The sequence below is a fragment of the Nicotiana tabacum genome, chromosome 19 (assembly GCF_000715075.1).
Source record: "Nicotiana tabacum cultivar K326 chromosome 19, ASM71507v2, whole genome shotgun sequence".
Taxonomy (NCBI): domain Eukaryota; kingdom Viridiplantae; phylum Streptophyta; class Magnoliopsida; order Solanales; family Solanaceae; genus Nicotiana; species Nicotiana tabacum.
The window spans coordinates 43,561,048-43,570,414 of record NC_134098.1 but is presented as its reverse complement, the minus strand read 5'-3'; the positions used below and the strand labels follow the sequence as shown (position 1 = coordinate 43,570,414).

General features: G+C 45.1%; 1 protein-coding gene across 1 annotated transcript; it reads left to right on the top strand.

Moving 5' to 3' along the window:
• Positions 1-6,525: 6,525 nt before the first annotated feature.
• Positions 6,526-6,966, top strand: LOC142173447 (uncharacterized). Its single transcript, XM_075239039.1, has one exon. It carries the CDS (start codon positions 6,526-6,528, stop codon positions 6,964-6,966), a length of 441 nt encoding a protein of 146 aa, XP_075095140.1.
• Positions 6,967-9,367: the final 2,401 nt, after the last annotated feature.

Below are 9,367 nucleotides of genomic sequence, written 5' to 3'. Positions count from 1 at the left end.
GATATCGGAAGGGACCTCGGAGCTCCATGACCCAACAGGGAACGACATCAATCATATGTCAGAGCGGTCGTTGTGCCCTCCTCCCGCCACGAAGAAGGCTCACCCAGATCAATGACATGGACTCATCAAAACGAAAGAGGTATGCCTCATTTATTATCCACTCACAACTTTTGTGTGTCACCTACAGAAATAGTCTATGCCTTGGAGAAGCTCGGACCAAAGATGAAGTGGCCACAAAAGATGAGGTCAGACCCAAGTACCAGAAAATCGGACGCCCTTTGCGAGTTCCATCAAGAACGAGGGCACAAAATCGAAGATTGTATCGCCCTAAGGCAGGAGGTCTTAAACATGTTACGAGAGGGACACCTCAACGAGTTGATGAGCGACCGGGGAAGAACCAACTTTGCCAGAGGATGTGAACAACATCAAGTACAGCCGAAACTGCCCTTACCAACCCGCACCATCCACATAATCATCGGTGGCGGCGAACATGCTTCCATCAACAGAGTAAAGTTCACCACTACCCACAAGCTCAAATGGTCAATCACCCGCGAACGGTATGACGAACTCGAAGAAATTTTCATCTTCGATAAGTCAGATACCAACTGTTTGGTTTTCCCTCACTATGATGCCCTTGTTATTACTTTATGAATTTTAGATACTGATGTGACACGTATTATGTAAGACGATGGGAGCGGCGCGTTCATTATCCATACTCGAGTACTTGCACAAATGAAATTCGAAGATAAGATAGTGTCGTATTGCATCACACTAACTGGTTTTAACAAAGCAGTCGAGCGAACATATGGCGAAATCACACTCCCCGTTCTGGACGGTGGCGTCAGTCTGGAAACCACATTCCACATCATGGACTAAAACACAATGTACAACGCCATAATAGAGCGACCATGGATACACACCATGAGGGCTATACCCTCCATGTCAAGACCCAAAATCCACTAAAGATCGTGATGGCGCCTAACATCGCCGTCAGGCAAGCCAACAGTGAATGATTAACTTAATTACTCATTTTAGTATTTTTAAAATCAAAATTTTCACCAATTAAATAGTAAGAAATAGAATTTACGGGGTAAATGATGGTATCTACATGAACCACAGTAATGAACCACCCTTAAGAAACCCCAAAACCCGGTGTCACAAGTGCATGAGCATCAACTAGAAAATATAATAAAATACAATATCTGTCTGGAATACAAATTAGACAGGAGAAACATAAATAACTCTGATAGAGACTCTACAGGCTGCGGATCGTAATATGAAATGCAGCTCACGGTAAGTCACCGCAACATCCGTACCTCTGCGCCCAAAAGACCATCTAGACATATATGCACCTGCACAAAATGTGCAACAAGTGTAGTATGAGTACGTAAATCAATGCGTACCCAGTAAGTATCTAGCCTAACCTCAGAGGAGTAGTGACGAGGGGTCGACATCGACACTTACTAGAGGTCCAGTTAAATAAAAAATACGATAATTCATACAATTGTAAAGTACACAACAATAGGGGAGAAATCTGAAGTTTCATAATATTCCAATTATTTCCTTTTAATCATAAATTTATCGATCATGTATCCTACCTCAATATCTCAGAATAAATGCCAAGTGTCAATACTAATCAGATAAGAAATACCATAAAATACCGGGCGTCAATGAAACGTTTATCTCGTGAATATTCAGACTACTAGCAGTATAACGCATGATTCTGCCGAGGTCGTTCGGCCCGATCCGAAGTAGTGTGTACACTGCCGATAGTCGAACAACACAAACCAGAGATGCACCTCTATATACTGTCGAGGCGTTCGGCCTGCTCCACAAGAAAGGAAGGAATTTATCCCATTCCGAGAGATACTGCCGAGGCGTTCGGCCTCCTCCACAAGAAAGGAAGGAAGTTTTCGAATCACAAGATCCGCTCTTAAAATAAAGTACATGAGCACAATAATAAGTACATCTCTTTACATGTATCAAATACCTTAGCAACAACTCAAGGTATTAAAGCTTAACCTGATACTTTTATTTCTAAATCAATTTCAGTTATAACTTTAATTAAATAAGCCAACAGAATAAGTTCAAATATTTCAATTATTATACGATAAGGTCCTAAGTCTACCTGCACATAGACATGCTTTAGCTACGTACGGAATCTCGTCACCTCGTATGTACGTATCACCCACAACTAGTTGCACATAACAATAAATATCACCTAGGGGTAGTTTCCCCCTCACAGGGTTAGGCAGGAGACTTACCTCACTCCAAAGTTCCATAACCAGCTCCATAGCTGCTCTAACACCTCAAACCAGTGCCCGTCGCTCCAAAACTCATGATTGACGATGAAAATGGCGCTCCTAGGTCGGCTCCCATAGCGTAAATGAGATAAAAATGGCCAAACTCCCGATTTTAAAAAGAACACTACCCAGTCCGACCTTCTTCACGAACGCGGCAAGTCCCTCGCGTTCGCGAAGCATTACCAGCTCCAACTCAAAAACTCCCTTTCGTGAACACGAGTCACTGCTAGCGAACGCGATACTATACCAGGCGAACCTTCGCAAACGCGTTGCACCATTTGCGAACGCGAAGGCTAAAATTCCTATAGGCCTAGTTTCTCTTTCGCGAATGCGATTCCCCAATCGTGAACGCGTAGCTCAAAAGACAGCCGCCAACAGATCCTTCTTCGCGAACGCGGGAATCCCTTTGCGTTCGCAAAGAACAAAACCAGACACCAGACATCAGCCACCACAACTCAGCCAAACTTGGTCTGAAACCATCCCGAAACACACCCGAGACCACCGGGGACCTCTTTCAATCATATCAACCAGTTCCATAACATAACACGGACCTGCTCGAGGCCTCAATTCACATCAAACAACATCGAAATCATGAATCGCACCCCAATTCGAGCTTAATGAACTTTCGAACTTTAAACTTCTACATTCGATACCGAAACCTATCAAATTAATTCCAATTAACCTTAAATTTTGCACACAAGTCATAATTGACATTACGGACCTACTCCCACTTTCGGAATTGGAATCCGACTTCGATACCAAAACGTCCACTCCCGGTCAAACTTCCAAAAACATTCAACTTCCAACTTTCGCCAAACGACCCCGAAATGACTTATGGACCTCCAAATCTGCATCTGTATGCGCTCCTAAGACAAGAATCACCATACAGAGCTATTCCCAGGCTCAGAATTCTAAACAAACATCAATAAAATTAAAATACACTTCAACCCAAATTTATGAAATTCTTCCAAAATGCCAACTTTCCATAATAGGTGCCGAAATACTCCCGGGTCATCCAAAGCCCGATTCGAACATACGCCCAAGTCCAAAATCATTATACGAACCTATTAGAACCTTCAGATCCCGATTCCGAGGTTGTTTCCTCAAAAGTCTAGCCTTAGTCAAATTTTCTAACTTTAAGCTTCCAAAATTAGAGATTTCTTTCCAAATCAACTCTGAACTTCCTGAAATTCAATTCCCACCATACGTGCAAGTCATAATACCTGAAGTGAAGCTACTCAAGGCATCAAACCGCTGAATGACGCGCTAGAGCTTAAAACGACCGGTCGGGTCGTTACACTCCAGTTTATACCAGGTCATCAAATTCCCGACTCCATGGGGAATATTCAGCATACGAGGGGAACAACACACATCCCGAGAATGCTATCGCATCGCCCTAGACTGCACGTTCACTCAACGAATGAAAGATAAAGAAAAAACAGCATAACAATCAACTCGGTCGAGGTCGATATGTGACGATAGCGAAGACATTATCAGAGACCCTGATATGGTCGAAATTGCGGAATCGACCATAGAAGACATCGACCCCGTTCAATTAGACACCAACGATCACTACAAGAAAACTTACATCGGCTATAAATTTCAGGAACCATGTAAATTCCGTCAGTTCTTAACTAGTAACGCGGATTTGTTTGCTTTCAGCCATGCACATATGCCGGGTATCCCAAAGGAAATTGCCATGCACAAGTTGAATGTCGACCTATTCCACCCCCAGTGAGGTAGGTCAGGCATAAGTTCAATTCCGCAATTAATGACGCGGTACGCAAAGAGGTAGAAAAACTATTGGAAAATGACTCAATCAGGGAGTCGAAGTACCTCCAGTGGGTCGCCAATGTGGTGATGGTGAAAAAGAAGAATGGGAAATGGTGGATGTGCGTAGATTTCACAGATTTGAACAAAGCATGCCCCAAGGATTCGTTTCCATTACCCCATATCGACCAACTCATCGACGCAACGGTCAGACATGAATTACTGAGCTTCTTGGACGCCTATTCAGGCTATAATCAAATCCTCATGCAAGAAGAAGATCAGAAAAAAACCACATTCATCACCCATCAAGGGACGTACTGCTACAGGGTCATGCCCTTCGGGCTGAAAAACGTAGGGGCAACTTACCAAAGGTTGGTGACGAGGATGTTTAAAGACCATCTCGGCAAAACGATGGAAGTTTATATAGACAAAATGCTAGTCGAGTCCAAAAGGAAAGAAGATCAGATCGACCCTCTGAGAGAGACCTTCGGCATACTAAGGCGATACATAATCAAACTGAACCCCAAAAAGTGTGCGTTCGGCGTGGCATCAGGAAAATTTTTGGGTTTCCCGGTATCATATTGAGGAATCGAGGTCAATCCTGATCAAATCAAAGCTATCTAGGGGATACCAAAACACTTGACCACCAAAAAACAGGTTCAGAGGATGATTGGCCGTATCGCCGACATTTCAAGATTCATTTCACGATCATCGGATATGTGTCACAGATTCTTCGGTGTACTCAAGAAGTATAATAGACTTCAATGGATTTCTGAGTGCGTCCAGGCCCTAAAGGAGTTGAAAGCATATATGTCGTCACCACTACTGCTTTCAAAGCTGAAACTAGTGGAACGTCTCCTCGTTTACCTCGCTATATCTGAAGTAGCTGTGAGCGCAGTCCTGGTTCAAGAAAATAAAGGTACGCAGTTTCCCATCTATTACATTAGCAAAATACTAGTCAGCGCCGAGACGAGGTACCCTCACCTCAAAAAACTGGCACTGGCCTTAGTCATAGATTTGTGAGAGCTTAGACTGTATTTCCAGTGCCACCCCATCTCGGTCGTCATGACTTCCCCCCTAAGGAGAAATTTGCATAAACCCGAGTTGTCAGGGAAGGTTGGCCAAATGGTCCATCAAACAAAGCGAGCACGATATCACATATCATCCGCAAATATCGATAAAGTCACAAGTCCTCGCTAACTTCGTCGCCGACTTTAGCGCAAAAGTAATGCCCGAAGTTGAAAAAGAAGTCGCCCACGCTTCTCTCCAAACACATGTGCTCTAGGTCCTGTACACTGACGGTGCGTCTAACATGTCAGGGTCCAGACTGGGACTGGTACTCGAAGTCCCAATCGGCAAAGTGATTCGCTAGTCTATAAGATGCCCGGATATGACTAACAACGAGGCTGAGTATGAGACCGTAATTGCAGGGTAAAGGCTAGCACTCAAGTATGGGGAGAAATAGTTAAGACTGCATTGAGTTTCTCAACTCATAGTCAACCAAGTCACAGAACAAAGGTTACAGAAATATTAGATCAAAATCTGCAAGTTGTTGCCCGAGTTCGACGAATGTTAACTCGACCAGATCCCACGAGCATAGAATGTTGAGGCAGACGGTCTCGCCAAACTAGTCGCAGCCACCAAAAACATGGCAACCAGAGACAGAAGTGTGGTCCACCTTCTCAACTCGTCGCTAGACCAAATCGAGGTAAGAGCCATAAACTTGACTTGGGACTAGCACAACCGTATTGTTACATACTTGCAGGACGGCGTACTCCCAAATGATAAAATAAAGGCCAAGAAACTGAGAATGCAAGCGGCCAGGTTCATCATCATCCACAACGATCTGTATAAGAGAACGTACGGTGGCCCTCTGGCGAAATGCTTGGGCCCAAATCAGACACGGCACGTCCTTGAAGAGGTCCACGAAGGCCATTGTGGAGCTCATTCTGGCAATCGAGATTTGGTCAGATGCCTCATACGGGCAGGGTATTACTGGCCCACCATGAAAAAAGAGGTCGCGGACTTCATGAAAAAATACGAGCAATGCCAAAAATACGCCCCAATGATCTACCAAGTAGGCGAACACCTCCATTCGGTCTCCTCACCTTGGCCGTTCATCAAGTGGGGAATGGACATCGTGGTCCCCTTCCCATCAGGGCGAGGTAACATATGATTCCTTCTGATTTTAACTGATTATTTCTCTAAGTGGGTAAAAGCAGGAGCATTCGCCAAAATACATGAACAGTAAGTGATAGCCTTTATATGGAAAAACATTGTATGTCGGTTCGGCCTCCCTAAAGAGATCAGCTGCGATAACGGACCCCAATTCACGAGAAAGAATGTCGCTGAATTTTTTGAGAAGTGGCATATCAAGAGAATACTTTCGACACCATACCACCCCGCGGGCAACGGGCAAGCAGAGTCCTCCAACAAGTCAATACTGAATATCATGAAGAAAAAACTTGAAGACGCCAAGGGGCTGTGGCCGGAAATATTACCAGAAATACTGTGGGCCTACCGAACAACACCGAAGACAAGCACAGGAGAAACACCCTACTTTTTAGTCTATGGGACTGATGCAGTAATACCGGTTGAGGTCGGGGAGCCCACCCTAATATATTCCCACGAGAGTAGACCAAGGAACGATGAAAGCAGAAGGCAGGAGCTCGACGAAGTCGAAGAACGAATAGACATGGCCTACATAAGGTTGATCACCCACAAACAACAAGCAGAACGATATTACAACAAGAAGGCAAAGGTCAGGCCTCTCAAAGTCGGGGACTACGTGCTTAAAGCTAAAACACAAGAAGGGAAAGACCCACGGGAAGGCAAACTAGGAACAAACTGGGACGGCCCGTACAAAATCACGGCGACAGCAAAGAAAGGGTAATTCCAACTAGAAACAATGAAAGGAAAGCTACTACTAAACAACAAGAATATTACCCACCTCAAGTACTTCAACTTTTAAGAGATAAAGCATCTCCCAAGTCGTACTCTTTTTTCCCTCACTTTAGTTTTGTCCCAATTGGGTTTTCTCAAGGAGGTTTTTAATGAGGCGATGAAGGGAACACTTCAAGTTGAAGTACGCAAAGACAAAAGCACGGGATGGATAGTTTATTGCTCGACCTCTCAAGCACTCTCCAGGTCGACCAATGAAGGGACTAGATAGACTGGGGCTGGGATTGGAATGACAGCCAATGCCCGAAAAATTGTAAATTTCTCCAAGTGTATGAACAAAGCATCAATGCATAAAGTTTATTTCTATTTCTCCAAGCGTACAACCAAGGCAACAATGCTTAAAGTTTACGATGTCGATAAACTACACACCTAGAGGCATATCTTTCTAAACATAGGTTATGTTCGACCTTGTTCGAACTAATACCTACCGGCCCTCGGCCATAGTTAAACAAAGGTTATGTTTGACCTTGTTCAAGCCTTAACACGAGCATCTTCAAGGGCGGCCCCAAAAATAAATCTCGCCGTACGAAAATCTTAGAACACGTCTAGCTAGGTCTCTGCATAAATCCACTCCTTGTACAACTCTCGAGGAACATTAGGAAAGTCCAAGGTATGGGAAGAGGATGGTTGCGCCAGTAATTGGTCCTTCTTGGCCTCAAGAGCAGCAACTCGGTCATAGAGGTCAAAGGTTTCTTTCTCCAACTCTTCGATCCTCTCAATAAGCCGCTCTTCTTTTAGCCTTGCCATTTCCAAGTCATTCTCCCACTCAGAACGGAGAGCCTGGATCACCACCTCAAGGGCCTAGGTCTTTCTCGAAGCCTCCGACCGAGCGAACTCCGCCCTATCCAGATCGTTCTGTTTCTCAGTGATCTCGCCATGAAGAACCTCCATCTGCAGGAGACACTCCTCCAATTTCCTGCGCAACTCGACTACCAGTATTTAGAGGTCGCCGCATTGGACCTTCATAGTCATGCTGACCTCGAGCTCTTCTTCCTTGATTCTTAACGTCCCCTCAAGGACACTGCACTTCTCGATGACCTTCATCAGCTCGTCATTCTTTTGCTTCAGCTCATCCCGAAGGACCTATAAATTTCCACCCTCGCCAAATCGCATGCGGATCTCCCAGTATTTTCCACGGTACTCGAAGTATTTGCATTGCAGCTTCTTAAATATAGCCTTATGCCTCTCCTCCCTTCGGGCACTTTTAATTTCCAAGATCATGGTCTGTAACCATAAAAAGAAAGAAAATCAAAAATAAGAATGCCTCCACTGACAAGGGCAAAGCACTAAAACGAAGCCCAAAATTTTGAATATAATAGACAGGGAAATAGAAGCCTTGAAAATTTTACGCTGAGAGCGAGGCCGGCTATGCTCCTCGATAACGTAACATCAACGTCGGAGCAAAGGGTACCAAGGGCAGGGACCATGTTCTTTGTGTTCTTCAACAGATCATGATCCATGGTGAGGTTTTATCTCTCCCATCGGCAGGCAAGAAGCACCGTCAGCCGGCCGCGAGGCCGATGGCCTCTCTTGTCGCGAAGCATCAGAAACCCTAGCGGCCAGCCCTTCGACTTCCATCATCGTAGAAGGAAGAGATATACTCTCTACATCTTTCGCCGATCTCGGAACCTCACATGCCAGCTCGACGTCGCCTTCAAGAATTATGTTCTCCGTCTCACGGAGAGTAAAATCATCTATCACGGAATCTACGGCCCGGGAAGCCCCTTCGCCAACGTCCACTGACCTCCTCTTACGGGGCACCAAATCCCCGTCACTTGGCGATGATTCCTCCTCGTCCACAAGAAGGTACAAAGGGGAAGCCGGAGGCTCTGCCGTCGGAATATCCGCAGGTAGAGAAGAGATTGATGATGAAGTAGCAGTAAGTGGGACCAAAGAGCGAGCATACCTAGCTGCGGTCGTAGACGGGGCAAAAACCAAAGAGCAAGCAGACCTTGCTACAGTCGTAGAGGGGGAAGACACCGAAGAGGAAGCATTTTTCCTCTTACAGAATACAGGCGGGGGAGCTCGCGGCCTCCTCGAAGGCCCTCGTGCTGGAATTAAAAGAAGCGCAAAAGAAAAGAGGGTCAGCTAGAGCAAACTATAAAATGGTAAGCGACTAAGATCCCAAAACGAATAGACTCGCCGGTTAAGAAGGGAGCATGTCCAAACTTCTTAAAAAAGCCTGGCCACTCACGAATTCCCGCGAAGTGAGGAAGGAGCCGGCCGACCCAATAAGAAATGTCCCCGACCAAAAGAGGGGGCGTAGTCTTGACTGCATAAGAGATAAGCAAGAGATCAGAACTTACGATTAAGAAAATAAATCAAATGCCTCA